The following is an 18,466-nucleotide window of genomic DNA, read 5'->3' as shown; positions in this document are numbered from 1 at the left end:
TAAATCATAATCAGGCCAGGATGTATTAGTGTTGCCATTTTAAATATTAGTGACATTGTATTTATGGAATGTGTTGCTGTGTAATTAATTGCCTCATATTTTAGTTGACTCAAAAGATATCACAAAAGCTCATTTTCTTATTGGGCGGGAACGGCATTGCTGATTCCAGATGGCTTTTAAAAAAAAAAAAAAAATGTACAAACGTGTCCCAGCGTCATGCTGGCGAAAACTGACTTTCAAAATTCATGTTCATATTTCTACGTAACTATTAGAGTCACCGCATGTGTGACTTGTTGTTCTGTATGTCAGGCGCCTCTTGTGCATGACTCTGCAGGCTCTCGCTGGATAATGCACCCCTGCTTTGAAAATGAGATTTGCAAATTGGATCCTTTGTAAAGTCTTTCCACATTTTTTCTCTCACTCAAATTTAAGGAGGGTTATAAAAGCAGTCTTTTGAACTGAAACAGACGTTGAGAACTGAGCCACCAGACGTGCTAATTAAATCGATTTGTTCAATGGGCCTTTAGATATTCCGTTGCGGTCACGAATCCACCTCTATCACATCTTCCGTGGGTGGGTGGATGGGAAGATGAACAAAAAAAGTCTCTCTTTCTCCAACTGCTGGTGAATGTTAAATAGAAACCGCCATCTACTCCTCCCTGAGAAACTACAACCACTCAAAATAAACCAAGAAAAAAAAATCATGGTAATTAAAAACTAACTTCATATCAGCAATGGGATTCCACACCAAAAGCCCAAATGAGCGGGAATGCGGAATAATTGATGTTTCCTTTTTCAGCTCAAATTGTTTAGGAGTCTTTGTTTCTCATGCAAGTTGTTCTCAGAAGATGAGCTCGTATTGGATGAATACAAAAATCTGTCTGAATTGCATTTTCTGATGTGCTTTTATCATCAAATCACGATTGAGGATGAAAAGTGGGAATCTGACTTTTCAAGTAATATTAGTATCAAGATAAACTGGTGCCTGGTACCATCTCAATTTACAAAACTGTGGTTTAAGATACAGTTCTAAAATTGACTCTCCAGTGAACCCATGCGGTTTACAAATTAACACTTTTCTAACTCACCCTCCATAAAAGTATTGCTTTGCCGCCGTTATAACCTCTTAAGGGGGGGGTGTCAATTTCATGCAGATTTTCGCTATTATATGGCTTGGCTCTTATTCACTGCTTTTTATATTTTGGGAGGCTGTCCACACAATAATTGTTCAGATCCTGAATTAATAATGATGCTAAACACTGATGCAAATTTCCCCCATTAGAAATGATGGAAATAATCCAGTTGAACTTTTTTTGCTCAAAATGATTGTCATTTAGTTCAGTATTAACATAGGTATTATAAAAAAAATAATTATACTTTACACACAGGTACTGAAGTGGTTTAAAAAACTAGAAAAATAAAAACACTTACTGCAATTGAGCTAGCTAATCATGTCTTAAAATTCTGCACATCATTTTGGTTCTGGAGTTGCAACAAAAATTTTGACCATATTTTTTCTTCTACTATTTTTGACTTTTGTGCTTTTAGGCACTCTGTAATTGATTATTCTTCAATTGTGTCTCGCTCACCGATGATAATTTGCTATAAATGATTAGCTGTTTATGCTTGCCTGTTTCTCACCAAAATAATTGACCACATTGTTTATTTATATTTCAGCCCCAATTTTCACTTGAACCCTCTTTAATCCTACCATAGCCTCATTTCATTGGCCTCCAGAAACCTTGTTAGAGCCTCTTTCATTATAATCCACCCCGAATCTCTATTGCTGCCTCCTCACAATCTATTTCCTGGTCCTCCATGTTTTCCCGGGGCCATCTAACCAGCAGGGTTGAGTTATTAATGCCTGGAAGGGGAGGGGAGGGGGGGGGGGGTGCAGAGAGATGATTTCATTGCGTATTCAGGTATGGCGATGGATGGCTTTCAGAGGCAGCCAGGGGAGTGCTGGGAGGGGAGCCTCAGTCGAGAATAAATATACCTGTCACCTGGTGATGTATCTGGCCCCACTCGCTGCAATGCAGATCAACCACTCTCCTCCCCCGCACTGCCTCCGCCATTACTCAACCTTTCCCCACCTGAATCCAGCCTCTTTCGATTTGAGATTAAGCCGGCCCATGAGGAGAGCAGATTTGGGCTCTCCTCACTTATGTGGTTTGGTTCACATTTATCGTAAGAAAAACGATGCATTGCCCCCCCCGGAGGACCTGACTTGGTGTTCATTACTTGCTGATAATTGAAGAGTTAAAAGTTATGAATAGCTTGACGGAGATTTGGTTATACTGTACTCTCATTGGACGATTGAGTTCGGCCAATCCCATTTTAAATGGAGAATTTAAATGGTATTTTTGGTGGCCCTCCAAGAGAAGAAAAATGGAGAATGGATCGAAGTACTTTTCAATCAAACCTATGAACTTGTATTTTACAACTCAGGGATTTTTCTTTTCACAGGGGTGGAGGTTAAAGTTTCACAAGCGCAGTTTATTTTTGTAAGTGTCATAAAAACACATTTACACATAAGTGTGGGAAGTTGCAGGCACTTAAAACATGTTGCTGAGCTTCCCGTCTGTATGTGGAAAAGTAGAACAGCTTAGCAACCTCGTTTTGATTATCAGCAGCTACATTTAAAAATATTTTTTTGCTGAGGGCAATTATCGAATCTGTCTTTTCAACACTTCCCCACTACCCACCGGACGTTTTGTGTCCTTACCGATAGCCGAGCGTATAGCAGATTAATTGGCGAAAAATATTGCTGCCGCAAGCATTTTTTTTTTTTTTTTCCTCCTCTGCAAGGAGTTTTTTGTGCTTCAAATATGCCGCTGGTGGCTTGGAGTTTTCTTGGAAGTGCACAGCTCTTGTTTTTACAACAGCTCCGGTCATCGTAATGAAAAATTTGTGAGTTGGCTAATTAAATCTTTTTTTCTTTTTTGCCTCAATGTCTCTGCAGGAGTTACCAACAAAAAATGAACGACTGGATATGAAACTCAGCTTTTACAAAGAGTGCAATTAAGTTACAGAGTAGGGGGTTATAGAAATGAACAGATGAATAAGATGGTAAATTTAATTGGAATTGCGTAACAACTTCTCCAACGAGAAAGGGGGTGTCATTTCTTTGATTTACGACACTCATAAAGCTGCAAGCTTTTTCTTTCAATTGCTGCAAATGTGGCAAATTTGCCACATCTGCTTTATTTATCCAGAAACAAGATTTCCGTGAGAAGCTAAAAAACGGCGAACCGAATCTTCCATTTCCTGATCTGGTTCCAGTGAGCGTTTTCAGCTGTTACCTCGTCCTTGACACTAGTGCTTCTTGATTTATTGATATCATAAATCCTCTCCTCATTTTCTCCCATATAAAGCAACTCTATTATGCAGCTGGCTCTTCCTGCCTTGTAGATTTAGTCGCAAAGAACAAGTCACATAAACTTTCTGTTTGTCTCCACTTGGCATTTATCTGCTCGACTAATCCCCCACAATTCTCATTGTCAGCTAGCAATAAAAATTGGTTTTGGAATCAATATAGAGATGGAGCGCAGATTCCTCTGATACAAAAATGTAGTTTTCACGATCACTCAGGTAAAAAAAATGACCCAAAAAAATACTACGCTAGTCAGATGCGTTACCTTGTGTGATTTTTTAGATGGCGCTGAACGTCAGCTGAGGAGATGACATTCCCCCCCGCCTGCCTTGAAACCCGGCTACTTTTCTCCGTATGATGAGACTTTTGGAGAAAGAGAGTCTGCGGGCTTCATTTACTGAAGCAGCGGGGAATAATATAGTGCCAACATTTAGATGTGTCAGGTCCCATATCACTGGCGGTTCTATTAGAAATGGACCCCATTGCGGGACAATTAACCTCGTGGCCCCGGCAGCAGATCTACGCAGTAACCGCCCAGCACCGGCCGATAAATCAAACCTCGAGGGAGAAAGGAATACTCTCTCCCCTGCTGGTTACTATTGCCCAATGGATCACACAAACATCAGGGTACATTTGAGTTCTCTTTCGAGCCGCCGACATGCAAAAGTTTGATGTCACGCCAGTGATTAACCTGGAGAGAACCTTGGGCAAACTTTTTAGGACCAAACAAAAGAACTTTGGGGATTGTGAGCATGTACTGCCACAAGTTCAGTTTAAAATTGAATATATCTTTATTTATAGTATAAAGTTTGTAGTCGGTCCTTGTCTATTTACAAATGATTTATTTTCAAATGGACCAAAGATGTGATTTATAATCGTTAGTCATGCAAGTAACTCACTTATGTTCATTGTAAAATCATTTTCTTTGAATGCAAGAGTTTTTTTTATAGCCATTATTTTTACTAGTGGATTTTGCAGGTCAACAGTTTCATTAATTAAATCAAATATAATAAGACAACTAAATTAGGAATTTAAATTGGTTTTCCTGTAAAGGATAAAACTTGATGATCTCCCTTATGCCCCTGTAAGGTCAAATATAAATGTTCTACTTGTGGATTATGTTTAAAAAAAAGAAAAAGAACAATGAACATTTATTTAGTAATAAATATATATATATATTGGTGTTAAAGCCGTTCAGATTTTTTTTTTTTTATATATTATCAGGTCATCCAATGCTATTCAAGCCGAACCAAAAGCTCATTCATAACGAAAAGGGCCCCCACACTGCTGCCAAAAAAAACCAAAAAGCGATCCTGGTGTATCCAGTCAAAGGGACACAAAACCATGACAATCATAAACCGACAAATGCTTTTGGCTTTCTGCTACTCGTGTTGTGAGAAGAAATATATCCAATAGATTCAACACCCCATTCCCTCAGTCAGAGGCCATTTTTGTGTTTTATATTATAGCTTGTATCATATCAATCCATCCAATCACCACCTAATAGCTGGAAGCTGCAGCTATCTTTTACACCGTTTTTCAAAATGAGACTTATAAATCCTCAGCGGAGCAAAGTCGTTTTCGTCCTCCTCCGCAGCCTGTCATTTATTAAATGGCAAAGTCAAGAAAAAGAACGAGCGGTAATAAAGCCGGGTCACCTTCAGGACCTGCTTGTGGTTATTCCTGTCATTAGCATGTGGTGGCATCTCGTGCTGTCCAGCTCCGGTTTTTATTATTACCGAGGCAGGCTTTGCCCTTACGACTGCCCACCGTCGCCGCCGTGTAATCCTCCCACTGATGGACTCAATGTGAAATATGGCAACAGATGCCAAGTGCAATGACTGAAGCGTGATGATTTGAGACCTCAGGGCCATTAAAGCTGTCGCTATTAAAGATAATTTGATAATTTGGGCTTTTTTTGGCACGTGGAACCGCAGGTTGTAAGGTGTGATGATGATCACTCCACACCCCAGGGTGCCTTCCTTCACGAGTTGTTATTAGTGTTTGCATTTGCCTTTGTTGATGTGCTTTGGGGTGTTTCGTCTCGACGATGTAGTTTGCACATGTTCCTTTTTGTAATGGAAATTCTCGTTTGGTCTATAATTGCTGCTAGTGTTTGTGGGTTTCTTGTGCGAGTGGAGTCATCGCTTTATTTTTTGGGGTTTTGAAAAGTGTTGTGCAATCAAGTTTGCAAATCACGACATGATAAACAGATAACAACCGATCGTTCTGTTCAAGGTGTTTGCTAGGATGCACTTTTATTAATATAACTGCTGGTGTATTTTAATTTGCTTTTGTGTGAAAAGATCAGCTTGAGTGAAAAGGAAAGTTCTCATTAAGCAATGTGAGGTGTCAACTTTGGCTCTCAGAAAATAGCTTCGCTTTCTCTTGGTGTGATCACCAAGGAGCTTCGAAAAAGATTTTTGGAATGTCATCATTGAAAGGGCTCATCTGGTGAGGGGTAACAATAGTTTTGATAAAAATAGTAAAGACTCATCAATAGTTGGACAAAGTGTAGCACCGTAGGGATGCTGCCAAGACAAGAATGTCCCGCTGAAATTAATAAGCCATCCAGACGAAAAGTACCCTGAAGGATACCAAGGAGAGTACATGAATGGAACTGTCGGAAGAAATTGCAGAATCCCTGCATGAAATTTAGACTCCATTCAAATCTTGTGACTTGGACTTAATGTCATGTAGTTTAGTGAAAGCTATAATTTTCTTTTTTTTTTTCTCCTACTAGCTGCTGGATGCACATTTGAAGAGGATTCCGATCCCAGTCTGTGTGACTTTGCACAGAGTGAAGAAGATGACTTTGATTGGCAGTTGTTCCGGGCACACAATTCTCCGTACGCCGGTTCAGACCTCTTGCGCGGTAAGTGTTCCGAATCAGAAGTGTCAAATCCAGAAAGTAGAATCCATGCCATGGATTTAGCCACAGGTGATCAACCATGAAACATTTCAATGGTATTTGCCTCTGTAATTTGCTGTGATTTATTTGACCTTAAATACATTTGTTTTTCTTTTTTCTTAAAAAAAAAAAGCCCCCAAAAAATTTATTGATATGAACTGATATTAAATTTGGTACTTAAGCCATATTGCCCAGCCGTTATCCAACCTTCATTTGGTAGACACTTATTTTTCATTCGAGAAACCCTTAACACACACAATCAAAAACAAAAATATCCCAAAATATAACTTAACTATCATAACAACATCTACTAGTCTTTAAAAAAATATCCATCGTATCATTTGTAGCATTGAATGCAGTTCAGTTAATCAAAAAGTGTGTGCCGATCGGCCTTTATCGTCCAGCTTCCGTTTCGCATCAGCTTTAATGAAGCAGTCAGCCCACATTTGTCTGTTTCCTGCTAAGCCCAAGGATAACTTTGTTAACCAGCCTCCAGACTAATGGGAACCAACATTTTCCCGCCATCATCCTCTCCGCTGGTGGTTGCCAGAGGGAGATGGCATGCATACTTTATAAGGCGCTCCGCCACCCCATCCTTGCTTTTACAAATTCCTACTGGGAACTAACAAAGAGAATGATGTTGTTTTAGATTCCCAACAGAAATATCAGCAGTGGCTGTTAGTTTGCAGTTGTTTGTTGAAAGGATCAACTTCCCTCTGCCATAACGATCAGTCCAGCAATTTTCCACTAGCGGAGTACAAATTAAATAAAAATATGTATTTCCAAATTCACTGCATTGGAAGAAAAAAAAAGAATATTACTTTTATCTTTCTTAAGTTAATAGTAACTGCGGTATAGTCGATAAAAATGGATGACAAGACTAGCCAAGCTAAGGTCAGAGTTGAAAACAAAATGGCCACCCTTTACAGCGCTTATAAAATAATGTCCTTAATCAGTCAATGTCCTTTTCTCAACATCTGTCAACTTATAATTCAATTTTTAAGCATGACAAATTTTACTCTAAACTCTTAAACTGCACCCATGGTAATTTCCTTTTTTTTTTTTGTCATCAGCAATCAAGTGTAAATCTGCCCGTAGCTAGCGGCCCATTCACAGCAGGCGATGGGCTAATTAACACTTCTCCCTTTGGGTTTAATTAAAACTCAGTCTCATGCCATTTACAGCTATTGAATGAGGGCCCTCCTCGGAGTGCAGGTACTAAAATTTGCAAGGCAAGCCGTACTTTTAGCGTCAACTTTGTGACTGTTGTGAGCAACCATTTCAAGTTTGGTCCACTTCTGTGGCATTTTGTCGAGTCATGTCGCTTCCGTTTGTCGTTTTTACATAATTGAAGTTGTATCGCTCTCTCGCTGATCCCTGGCAGAGGCGGTGTGTTACTCTCGCTTCGCTTTTTCTTACTTAATCCCCCCCATGTTGACTTTTAACCATGTATCACGGCGGACAAGCGAGGTGACGAGGGATAACTAGACTTTATGAGATAAGGCTATTTACATTTCGCCCGTATTACTTTGTGCGGTTGAAAAATTTGTGTCGGGGGAAGATTAGTAAACACAGCTAAGACGGCGGCAGCTTGTGGTTCCCGAGAGAAATTAAAAGACTACTGTTTTCATGAACAAGAGGGGGAAAAAGAAGATAGAATGCGGCAAGGTCTTAATAAGAATGGCCCATTTATCATCAGATTCTCCATTATTTGGAATTAGATCAGTGACTTCAGACTGCCTGATAAGCTTCTGTTCTTGTTCTGTTTTAATGAAAGTGTTAGTTTGCTGGATGATGACCTTGTCGAGAAGAGTCACGATTTTGGATTATCAAGGTCGGGCCAGGGGGACATCGTAACCATTGGGAACTTTGTTGTAAATTTCGTCAAACCTTTGACGGGTAAAGTTTGGTATATTTTTGTTTGAGTTTGAGAGGTCACGCTGAGGTCGATTGACGCCATCGCCAGCGTAAATGACTTGACAAAGACAAGCTGGAATGTGTTACTCAAAGAAAGCATGTTTGTGGATTTAAGTGGAACCTTTCTCGACAAATTTGATTAAATGATGGGAGTTAGGTTTTGGATTAGTGCAGGAAGGTCAAGTCTTTCTGTCCAGCTTGACTGTGTGCGGAATTAGCTTGCGTTGGATCTTGTCCTTGCAAAAAGTTTTTATATTTTGAAAATAGTACATAGAAGTATTTTTTTTCCACAAAATTGTTCGTAAAAATGGACGTTCATAATTAGTTATATACAATTAAAAAAACAATTAAAAAAAAGCTCATCCAATAGCAATCGTTCCTGTTATATTTCGTAAGACTGCACTGCTAGCTAACAGTAAATTCTTACACACCGACTATTGGGACCCAACTTCTGTACTTGATGGAAAATATGCTCAAGTCATGTTGATCTGAATTTACCGTTTTAATATTTATACTTTATATTCTCCCCATCCATTTGAAATGCCGTTAAACGTCTGCCACTGGCCCTGAAGCTGCAGTTTGATACACTTTCACACATGCAATCCGAATAACAGAAGCCCATCACTTTGAGCTGCTCTACCAAAGATGATCTTAAAGTAGCCTACTCTTTAATGGCCAGTAAATTGCTGCACAAGATGAGACTGGTCCCGACTGAAATGGCTTTTTGTACTATCTTGGGGTCGGGGCTTGGTCAACTGAAACATACATACATCCTGCCAGCTCAGTATCATAACCTTACTATAGACGATCTCCATCCTGTTGCAGTCATCTTGCCGAAGACATTACCTTCTCGCTTTCTCAGTATGTCACCTCTCACCCTGGACCACACACACTTTAGATCAGCTAAATACACTATGCATGCGTGAGTGTGTTTGTGTCATTGTCGGTGACCTGAGACATCTGCCGTTATCATCGCCGACCAGTGACCAGCCAGTGGTTTAATACGTTATTACAGTACAGGGTTGGCCTTGCGCTGCATTCCCGTCGCAATATAATAATAATAATAATCCTCCCGTGGCTTTTTTTCTTGGTCATCCCTTATAAAAATTTTGTAAGTGTTCTCTAAGGCAGCTTGAAAGTGACTTAATTAAATGTGTTGCATTAAATAATAAAATTCATTAAATTACACTTATATAAGCTTGGAGACTATGAAAATACTGATAAAAATTTTCAATTCATTGGGTGTCAATTTCAGGTATGTTCAGATTTTTTTTCTATTCGGGGTCCCCATATAAATCGCCAAAATGGTGCACGGGTAAAAAAAACGTTTTGGTCAAAATGATTTCATAATAGGTTCAAAAATATTTGGTTTGGACTGCCAACTGGAATTTGTGCAATATGTAAACCTGAACTTTTTACCGTTGAGGTTTACCACATTATTTGTTTTTATTGAGTAGAAAATGAATGCCTAATGGTGTCATTGTCCCCGCAGCATTTTCAAGCGAACGATAAGCCGAAGGTAACGGAACGTCGAGCTCATGTTAACGACGCTGACATTTTTGGTTTGTTGTTTTGCCAAGCCGCAGAATTAGCTTTAATCAGCTACAGCTGAATAACTTTAATGGCGGCAATTAAGTCTCGGGCTTAGCACAGAAATCAAGCTTGTTACAGCTTGTTAAGACACAGTTAATTATGTCAGTCATAATTAAAACGGCAACTCCTTGGCTTTTTATGACCACCTCCTTTTAAAATATCGATTCGGCCATTTTCGTCCTTCTGTCTCACCCACTATGACACTAAATGTTTCATTTCCTGAAATCTCAACCAACTTGAAAATTATTTTGGGGATGCATTTTTTTGCATAATATGAAAAGAAGTGATTTATTGCCTTAGCATCTTTGCGGCCTTAGATAAATAAAGTCACTTGAGTTTCAAAGCTTTCATTTTCAATAAACATTCCGTCTGTTGATTTCCTTAATCATCTCACCTTCAAAGTGAGTCGGAAAGACCAGTTAGCGGAGTGAGCCAATTGGTCAGAATGATATATAGTCCTCAGAGGACCACAAGTGGACTCCAGCGGCTCGCCGGGATGATAACTTACAACTCATTAAGGCCAAGTCGATAGGATCGCAAGCTTTTCACAAATACAGCTAATCTAAATCTAAATTATAGCCAATGAATCAACCTCTTACTCAGCTTTCTCTTTTGCTTTTGGTGATATAGAGCTATAGAGCAGTGTTTCCTAAGGCATCCGTTATAAGATCTCACCATCGTTCAAAAGTTTCACAAAATTATAAATACTCAATCATAATATAGTCTGAATTTACTTGCAAATGCATTAACGAGTGTAGGGACAATGACAGGGCTTTTGTGTTTAATTATTAAACATCATTGAAGCTCAAGTGTGTTTTTCCCGAATTTTTAAATCAAGGTTAAAAAATGTTTTTAAGAAAAGAAAAGGTATGTTTGGTGCAAACACAACACTGCTCTTCACTAGGGCTGCGGGTATTGACTATTTTAGGAATCCACTTTATGGATAAAATAATTTTTGCTTGGTTAAAAAGCAATTACAATATAAAAAAAGATAAAATCAGGGATTTTATTGTTTTCTTCTGTAGATACCAATAGTTTGTATATCTGCAATTAAATTTGTGCATAGCAGCAAATGATCATTTCTTGCCTCGAAACTCTCCAATGAGTCAATTTAAAAAACAAATCCAAAAATAAATAAAACACACAAAAATCTGTGCATTTCTCGTATCAAAAACACAATACAATAATGATAATTTAAAAAAATGCAATTACAACCTTCACTTAAGCAGTTAGCATTTTAACATTATAGCATGTGACACGACAGTATTTTCAATTTTTAATATCACAGAAACCTGGGATTGTATCTGTGTAAATTTGCCATAAAAGTCATGCTAGGGAAACTTCAAGCATCTAAGTCAAGTTCGTATCTCTGTAGAAAAGCATCTGCGCCCGGATCCAGACTCAAGACCTCTGAACTAATGAGAACCAATACAAAAGCTGTGTCAGCAATTAAGCTTGTGTCGCCATTCCTCACAACAGCAACAATAGAGCGACGCCGGTGTAAAGGGAAAACTATTTCCCTCAAATACCTGCAAACCCTCAAAGTACATTTCGATGTGGTTAAAGCCGTAAACATGGCTGACGTGTCCATTAATCAGAGGTCCTCGGGTGTCAGACGTCAATGCCTGCACATATAATATCTCACGGAAGATTTGTGGATGCTGTAGCCTTCAGTTTGAGTTCCTCGGCACAGGTCAGTGTTATTGCGTGTGGCGGTTCACTTGGTTGACATGGGTAACTTATCGCACCTGAAATTGACACCAGGCTCCTGCCCTTCATCCGAGACGCAAGGTGGTTCTATCGTAAGATGATCTTTTCTACCTGTTCGCTTTGCATACGTTAGGTTACTGCATCAGGGGTGTCAAACTCAATTTTGTCACGGGCTGCATCGTAGTAATTTCCTTCGGGCCATTACGACGAATACCTAAGTTTGAAAACGGAGACTAGTAAAAACTGTTCAAATATTTTTAAAAGATCAATGGTAACAAAAATCGCTAGCAATATCTGTATTTTTTTAAACAATTTGTAACTTCAGTATTGACAGATGAAGTCGATGCACAATTTGTCTTTGCGGGCCACATAAAATGATGTGGCGGGCCGTATCTGGCCCCCGGGCCTTGAGTTTGACACCTGACCTCTACGTCATTGCTTTCTTTCACATCAAGTGTCTTTTTGTTTCTTGATCCGTCAATCTAGTTGTAGTTGTAGCCTATGTTTTGGTTGTCTGTGTTTGGATTATTTAAAAAAGAAAAAAAAAATCCACAAAATTTTTGTGTTTGAGTAAAGATAAATATATATTTCACTTTATTTGTTCGCTTTTTAATCAAATCATTAAAATTCACCCAGAAACACGTGCACCGAATTTTTCACTAAATTGCACGTTACACTCAAAAACATTTACAATAATTAATCTCTAGCATCACAGCACTGATTTAGTGTATGCTGCGCTTCCTTTTTTGTCGGACCTACTTCAATAAAATTTTTTTGAGACTTTGAAAAGATTAGCACTACTAAACTTGGCTCTAAATGTCAGTTGGGGAAAAAAATCCCGAAATCTTTCAACACATACTTTTGTGCGAACGACAGTGGTTGGATTAATTTAGGATCTATTTTTTTATTGAAGTTCACATTATTTAATGGGGAAAAAAATGTCATGCGGGAACATGAAAGCACTTTCATTTGCAGCACATTTGTTTCCCCCAGGTTCTGTGGGCTCATGAGGGGATAATGACTGTATTTAGAAGGTTTCACAAAATGTCTCCTTTTGCCATAAGAGCACTTACAAAGTTCTATTTAAATTTCACGGATGGTGTAAATGCTTGGAATTCACATGATGACTCATTCAACGCTTCAGGATCTTGAAAAAAAAAATTAATTTTCCCCATTTTGTGATGAATTACTTTTCAAACACACTTTTTGTGATCCATATTTTCATGATAAAATGGAAATTCTCTTAAAATTTTGGGGCTGTTGTATTCCGAGAGGGGGAAAAAAAAATCTGTCTGAAGCACCGGGATTTTTTTCCTCTTTAGGCGATGGATTCAAAATGACTCAATAAGCTCACATAGAAAGTCTGAGCTGAATAGTAACACAAATCGCACCGTGTGCGAGCTCGCTCATTGATCCAATACCGCACCATGGAATGATTTGTCGTTTTCTTGATGGAAGAAGCTGCTGTAGCAATCGGCCAGAAAGGAGGCCATCTTGAGTGTCGTTTATTTCATCTCTGGAATAACATTGATTGGAGATGTAGGACCCTTTTGAGGCTTGCATTTGCTTGAAGAATCAGCAAGCGGCGAGTGGGCACTTCACACGAGGAGATCCGGCGTTTTTTTTTTTTTTTTTTTTTTCCGCCTTTGTCATTCTCTCCGGTTAAGATCATTCTCGGGTGCAGTCTGTTCCCATAATAACTCCTGTCATGGCCAACACTTTGTCAGTAATTGATATGTACTCGTGCTTCTGGGTGGGGGCATTTGCATTAAATTGTGATGATAATGACCACGAAAGGCCTGATGCCAGCAGAATGCCAAAGTTAAGATTGATGGCCATTTGAATTAGCCGCAATAAGTCATATATTAAATCGGATCTCACGGGACCGTTGCTCCCCCCCCTCCCCCCTTGCATTTATTACCTTGTCTTTATGTGGATCGACACAAACTGGGATGTTATAAATATTCCGTACAACACTGCGGTGATTATTCTCATCCTTGGTGTCTGTCAAGAATGAAATTAAATTTTGAATAATTTGAAAGGACTACAGTCGGAGATGGTGTAGTGATTCCCTCGTCTGATTTTTTTTTCCCGAGATGGTTTGAATTATTTGGTCTTTCACGATTTTGGAGATTTTTTTCTGTTAATTTTGGAAGACATTGGGAATATTTGTAGTCGCTTTTGAAATGATTATTAATTTTCTTTTGTTTCATCGCTTGTGGTGATTCTTCGCTCCCGATCCCATTCATCCTTGTCTTCACCGCCTTAGTCAAATCTTCAACTTTCGAAATATTGATTGCCTGTGGTGACCAACTTCTGTTCTCATGATAAGATAATGAAATCGTGTCTGCTGAAGCTTTGTCTACCCAACTCAGCAACGGAGAATGTTTTCATCAGTCTGGCTTTATTTGTTGTTTGTCTTTGTTTGTGTGTGCTGCTTCCAGACTCCTATTTTTTGATTGATCAAGGTACATTTTTATTCTTAGTCGTTTTCTCAAAGAAAAGGAACCGTTATTTGTTCAACTGGTTTCTCCCAACTGTATTTGAAACAAAAATATTCGGCTGCTCCAACAGTTTTAATGAGTGCATGACATAAATAGTTTGCCAATTGTAGGTGAACTAAAAAGTGATGATTATATGAAAAGGGAAACATGTTGATTGTTTATTATTATGTAAAATATTTTAAGTTGAAAATATCCATAAAACAAATACTATAATAATAATAATATATAAAATAAAATAAATACTTCAATATTATTTTCATGACGATATATTCAAATGCTGGAATGTTTCACAGCCTTACATTCAATCTTCCCAATATAAAGTTGTGACAACAAAATCTGTACTTAGTTTTTCATTTCCTCGAACTGGATCTCTCTTTTGATTGAGGATGCCAGATATGTCGTACCTGTCTGAGATTTTTGACTCTACCTTTTCAATCACTGAAAAACGTTTTGGCTGAAATCTAAGCTCTTATTTTCTATAGCAAAAAAAAAAAAAAAAAAATCCATCAAGCTCAGTCGTGGAATCATGAAACCCATCACCAGCCTATTTCCCTTCCTCGAGGTTGTTTGTAATCGCAATGCGGGGCCTGTCCCTCCGAGGAACACTCGAAGGTTTTTTTCAGCTAATGACTGCTGGGGGTCCTCCACTCGGAGCTGTCAGACAGCATTTGCTTGGAAATTCATATGCGAGGATGAGAAGGAGGGCACGGCATGCTCTATAAATTAGCGGCACACAGACGCAACACTTGCGTGAATAAACTTGGCACGCACGCTCGAATGCGCGCCCAGGCCAACGCGAGATGCTTGGAATCTTCTGCTGGGGATATACATGAGATGATTAATGTTCAGAAACAAGAAGCATCCATGCTTCCAGAATCATCTTATTTTCTCCCGTGTCGCTTTTGTTGCCGTGCCGTAAAGTGAAATCTGGAGGCAGTGCATCTCTTTTATTGTGACAGTCTAATTATGAAGTAGCAGCTCCCGACCCAGCGTGGAGGCCGCTCCCTCGTCACCTCGCTAAGGGCCACGCTCTCTAAGGGGAGCCATAGAAAAAGTCATAATCATAACTTGACTTGAAACTCATTGGCTTTTTATACGCTAGGTCTTGTTATGTTTTTTCAGGGAAGTTGAAAATTCAGCTTGAATCTGAACTTGTTTTTATGTCTGTTGAGATTTTTGTTGAATTTATTTGATAACTCTCAGTTGTCCCATAACAACGCATTCACCATTTTTTTTTTTTAACAACCGCAGAATTTCACTTACATGTCCCGTGTCATTCCTATGAGAGGCTGTTGCATGTTTCCACCATTTTTTTTTCTTCTATTTTCTTAATCTCATGTTTTTCTGGAACGTTCTACACCGCCTGCCCATGTCTGAAGCTGAAGAATGGTAGTGGGAATGACATGACATGGTAGTTGGGTTTACGAGACATGCTTGGTGTATTATTAATGGCTTCTCACAAGAGATACACATTGTCAGAAATTGTGTGCAGCAGCGCAGGAGCGTCAAACACAAGCTGCTATTATGCCGACCTGTGCTCAACGCCGTTACTGTGTCTGCCTCTAGGTGTGAATGATCTTACTGGAATGTAACAATCATTCACTTGACCTTTCGGGGAAGGGATTGTACTGTCTTTTGTATTTAACATCAACACTACACTGTATGTAAAAAAACATTCTGGCTAGAGAAAACCACAAATTGATAGCAGATTAAGGATTAAAAATTAATTAAAAATTAATTTAATGAAGCGGCACCTTTTTGGTGCTTGATTGCATGAAGAGTTATTCTTCAAATATCCTTATAATTAATTAGGAAGCAAGGCTAGACTAAACCATATATATATAAATAAATAAACTATATATATATATATTTATTTATTTTTCTTAAATTTAATTGATTTATTTATGTTTTGTTCCGCGTTGGTTGTTTGTCATGGCGGCAGAATAAAATCCCGTCTTCGACATGTTAAACGTAAATATTTAGCCCGATTCTCAGTTCGAAAGGCCTAACTCTACTGGCTTTGTGCTTATTTTATGTTTTTTTTTGTTTTTTTTCCCTCTCTCTTTATCCAAGGCTCTGTGAGGTTCCCTCTCATAGAGACCTTGGACATTGGGAAGCTGGGCAGGTCAGAAATGTACAGTCTGTTATCTCAGTTGTTGCTATGCCTGGCACTTGGTCTCCTAAGACCTTTCAAGTAATAACACACCAGCAAGCAGATGGCTGAGCGGCTTTGTTTGGTTTATTAGGAAGCAATCCATCTTGGCACTGCTGCTATTTTAAACTCCAGCATAGCAATGGGCATTCGCCTATATTTCTACTATGGGGGAAAAAAATATACTTTATTGTTTACTTTTTAAAAAAAGAAAAACTTTTGCATGTGAGGACTGAGGGAATCTATTCACATAAAAGCGGAGGAGTCAAATCCAGATCCAGGAAGTAGAAATCCTGCCACAATTTGGCTTTAGCCACTGGTGCTTCTACCGTATTTTCCGCACTATAAGGCGCACTGGATTATAAAGCGCACCTTCAATGAATGACCCATTTTAAAACTTTGTCCATATATAAGGCGCACCGGATTATAAGGCGCACCTTCAATGAATGACCCACTTTAAAACTTTGTCCATGTATAAGATATATACATTTGGCCCGCGGGCCGGACTTTGGCATGCCTGCTGTAGTGGCTCAATATTGGTCCATATATAAGCCGCACCTGATTATAAGGCGCACTGTTGGCTTTTGAGAAAATTGGAGATTTTTAGGTGCACCTTATAGTGCGGAAACTACGGTAATTAACCAACACGTAAACAAACAGTAAAGTGGCTTATTCACACATTTTATTACTCGGCTTTCCTCAAAGTCACCCCACAAGTGCACGAACTGAAATTTACCCTGCGACACGTTCTGTAAATTTCTCCATTGTGATGTCCTAACAGAATGAGCCAGAACTTCAAATGAGGCACAGTGGAGTTAGCAAAACTTTTTTCCGGGTAACTAAGCATCTCCACCTGTGTGCCCACCCTCTTCAGATCCATGAAACCAACACGCGTGCGCTTTAACAGACTTGTTTCTTGGCCGAGTACAATCCCAAGCCTTCGGTCATCGTCCATCTGGCTCCATTGTTGATTGCAGACAGCCCGTCTGATGAGCGCGGCTCGCTTGGAGTGGCACAAATAGGGCCCCGTTGCTCCCTTAGGCAAGGCTTTGGCAGGGCTTTTGAGAGGCGCTCGCTCTCGAAAGACCCTCTGAAAGTGAGCACAGCGGTCTCCATGGTTGCCTAATGGCCATGCTGCTTCTCTTCAGAGTTTGTCAGTTGACACGTTCTCATCCTTCTACAGATAAAAGCCTTGGCACACACAAAAAAGGGGAAGCACAGTTTGTCTAGTCGCCCAAATTGTCTGGAGGGATTTCGAAATGACAAGTTTTTATATACGTACATTTATTAAAAAAAAAAAAAAAAGGAAACATTCCCGTAAAGTACTTGTCGACTGTCAGTCGAGATGACTCGGTGTGTTGAAATTTGAGACGGCGTATATTGCGGGGTGCAAGACTGCAGCGTTGACGTGTTCAGCTGTGATTGCCTCCGTATTTTTTGACAAGGGCACAGCGCTATGCATTTGTCAGCTGGAAAAGCACAGGTGGAAAGAACTGACACCGGCACAGGCTCACGTCCATCATTAGTCTAAGTGAGTCAAGCGAGTAAGGGATCACGTACGGTCATTTTTAAATCGTTTTGGAAATACTCTCAAATGTGTTAATGGTAATAATTCCTTCTTGTGTCCCACAGTCTCTGGCTAAATTTAATTAATTCCCCAAATGATAAAAAGAAAAACAAAATGTAATCTTGTCAGAGCAGAAATATGAAGTGAAAGTAAATGGGAGCAGATAACATGCTTGACGTGTTTACTTTTTGTCTGTTTTAATTACTGCTATGTGTTTGGTTAGTTTTTTTTTGCGTCTTGTGCTGTCTGGCTGGAAACAAAGATTCACTGAGTGCACGGCTGCATTTCTGTCACTTTTACTCAGTGTTTTTTTTTTTTTAGTCCCCTCTACTGGACCTGGTGTCAGGACAAGGATGTCAAACCACAGACTGGTGACAAAGCAAGCTTGTAAAATAAAAAAGAAATCCTTTCTCTGGCAACAGGGTTAATTGTTGGAAGGTTTAACAAAAACAGAGTAGGAAAAGAAAAAAAAGTGCCAAAGGCTGAAAAGGAACATCAGTGGTTCCATTTTTTCATCATGCCTATTTCGCACTGTACTTGTATTACAATGAGTAGTTAAAAAGGAATATAGCAAAGTGATGTTTCTCGTTAACGAGATGCCATTTTGGATTCGGTGGTGTTTATCCAGATAGTTTTTGGAGTGTTATCGTATTTTTACACCATTGAGAAAAACAGCAGGTGTTGGTTGGTTGGTCTCCAAATAACTGGCATTCCTCATTGTGTGACAACCACTTTCACT

General features: G+C 39.2%; 1 protein-coding gene across 7 annotated transcripts in view; it reads left to right on the top strand.

Annotated features, from left to right (window-relative positions):
* The window catches only part of ptprub (protein tyrosine phosphatase receptor type Ub), a 127,085-nt gene that overhangs the window by 38,001 nt on the left and 70,618 nt on the right, over nucleotides 1-18,466 (top strand). For all 7 annotated transcript variants that reach the window (XM_088387387.1, XM_088387386.1, XM_088387384.1 and 4 more), the window contains one exon: nucleotides 6,117-6,248. In XM_088387387.1, coding sequence (XP_088243513.1) covers nucleotides 6,117-6,248 — 132 coding nt within the window. The remainder of the gene's footprint in view (nucleotides 1-6,116; nucleotides 6,249-18,466) is intronic.

Source organism: Syngnathus floridae, chromosome 10, assembly GCF_059516105.1.
Source record: "Syngnathus floridae isolate MCC-2025c chromosome 10, RoL_Sflo_1.0, whole genome shotgun sequence".
NCBI lineage: Eukaryota > Metazoa > Chordata > Actinopteri > Syngnathiformes > Syngnathidae > Syngnathus > Syngnathus floridae.
The sequence above is the reverse complement of the archived record's forward strand: the minus strand, read 5'-3'. Positions and strand labels throughout refer to the sequence as shown.